We start from the raw sequence: 1,658 nt of genomic DNA on the forward strand, positions 1-1,658 counted from the left end.
GCAGAGAAAATTTGATATAACAGCACTAAGTTTTCTCGGGTCAAACTATTAATGTGTACAGTGTAATAATTAACCCTTATGTAACCACAGTTTACCTGCTTTTAACGAAGACTTGGCTGAGCTCAATAAAACACTCGTACAAAGTTTGCTGGGCAGTAACCAGTAATGACATGTCAGTTGTGGAGTCAGAAGACTTTTACTCTTTCTTTGTAAATCTGAGGGACAGTGAAAGTACAAATACATAAAAGAAGACCCTCTGATTTTAAAACACACTCGTTAAAGTCAGTCCATACACGGGAAAAGGAAACGAAACCATCAGCACTGACATGTTTCTGACCAACAGTCAGTCAGATCATTTCCATAGAGCCACTTTGCATCAGCAGCAGCATGCTCCAGTGCTCTGGGACACTTTATAGTCCTGAGAGGTGGACACTGGAGGACTGACAGCTGTCCTTCGTGACAACAGAAGTCACAGAAACCCTCCTCATCAGAAACATGACTTTGACCTCCGTCCTCATCGGGACTCTCCTCTGCTGCTGCTTCACAGGTAAAGTCCAGAGAATCAAACTCCTCTCCTCCATCAGCATCCGTCCCTCTGAAATGAAGAGCACAAAACCATGACGCTGCTTTCTGTTTTTGTCCCTGTGTCCTCAGAGTCCAGAGGTCAGGTCACAGTGACTCAGCCTGGAGCAGTGAGATCTGCTCCAGGAGCCACGGTCTCCATCAGCTGTAGCTTTAATGATGAGGTGGACGGAGATTGTGGCAGTTATGCATCTGAGTATTGCCTCTCTTGGTACCAACAGAGAGACGGAGAAACTCCTAAACTGCTCATTTACCTTGTCAGCACGAGAGAGTCAGGGATTCCAGATCGTTTTTCAGGCAGCGGATCTGGGACTGACTTCACCCTGACCATCAGTGCAGTTCAGACTGAAGATGCAGCAGTTTACTACTGCCAGAGTGCACATTATATCAACAATCAGTGGGTGTTCACACCGTGAAAAAGCGTCGTACAAAAACCTCCCTCAGCTGCAGAGGAACTGATCTGACTCACCAGCTGCACTGAAACTAAATCTACGGAGGTTAGATTTCATACGGAAGTATGAAATCAATAATTCATAACTTTTCAACACTAAACATACTGTGATACTGTGAGAATAAATACTGTGAAGTTATAAAAAAAGGAGTTTTTTTGCTGCACATCAAAGCTAACCTCTGTTTTAGATGAGTTTTATTTATGATGTATGATAACATCGACACTAACACTACAAATTGTGTCTGTAACCTTTTTTATATGATGTGTGTTTTGAATTCTGCAAACTAGTATTTTTTATGATTCAAACCAATTATACAGAGCATGTAAATCAGTAACGTTTTAATGAGTCCTGCTGTCATCTCTGAAATTGTCTTTGTCAGCCAGAAATACTACGTAAATGTTTTTCAGGTAAATTATACACAACATTTATTTTATTCATCTCTGTGCAGACGATGTACTATTATTTATTTCAGATTTAGCTTTTTATTTCTCCAACTTTTGTTGTTTTATTCTAGTACTAATGCAGGTTCTTTAGAAACTATCAAACCATCACAGTCCTTCCTATACTTGGCTGAATATGATATGATTGCAGATATTCTTTGTAAATTCTTCGTGGAGAAATTAT

At 40.3% G+C, this 1,658-nt stretch overlaps 1 gene segment (V, D, J or C); it reads left to right on the forward strand.

Annotated features, from left to right (window-relative positions):
* The first annotated feature begins 462 nt into the window (after window positions 1-462).
* LOC121963242 lies at window positions 463-1,305 on the forward strand. The segment is given in 2 exon segments: window positions 463-547; window positions 655-1,305. Coding segments are annotated over 2 exon segments (396 nt in total).
* The last annotated feature ends 353 nt before the right edge of the window (window positions 1,306-1,658 follow it).

Source organism: Plectropomus leopardus, unplaced genomic scaffold (assembly GCF_008729295.1).
Source record: "Plectropomus leopardus isolate mb unplaced genomic scaffold, YSFRI_Pleo_2.0 unplaced_scaffold10567, whole genome shotgun sequence".
Lineage (NCBI taxonomy): Eukaryota > Metazoa > Chordata > Actinopteri > Perciformes > Serranidae > Plectropomus > Plectropomus leopardus.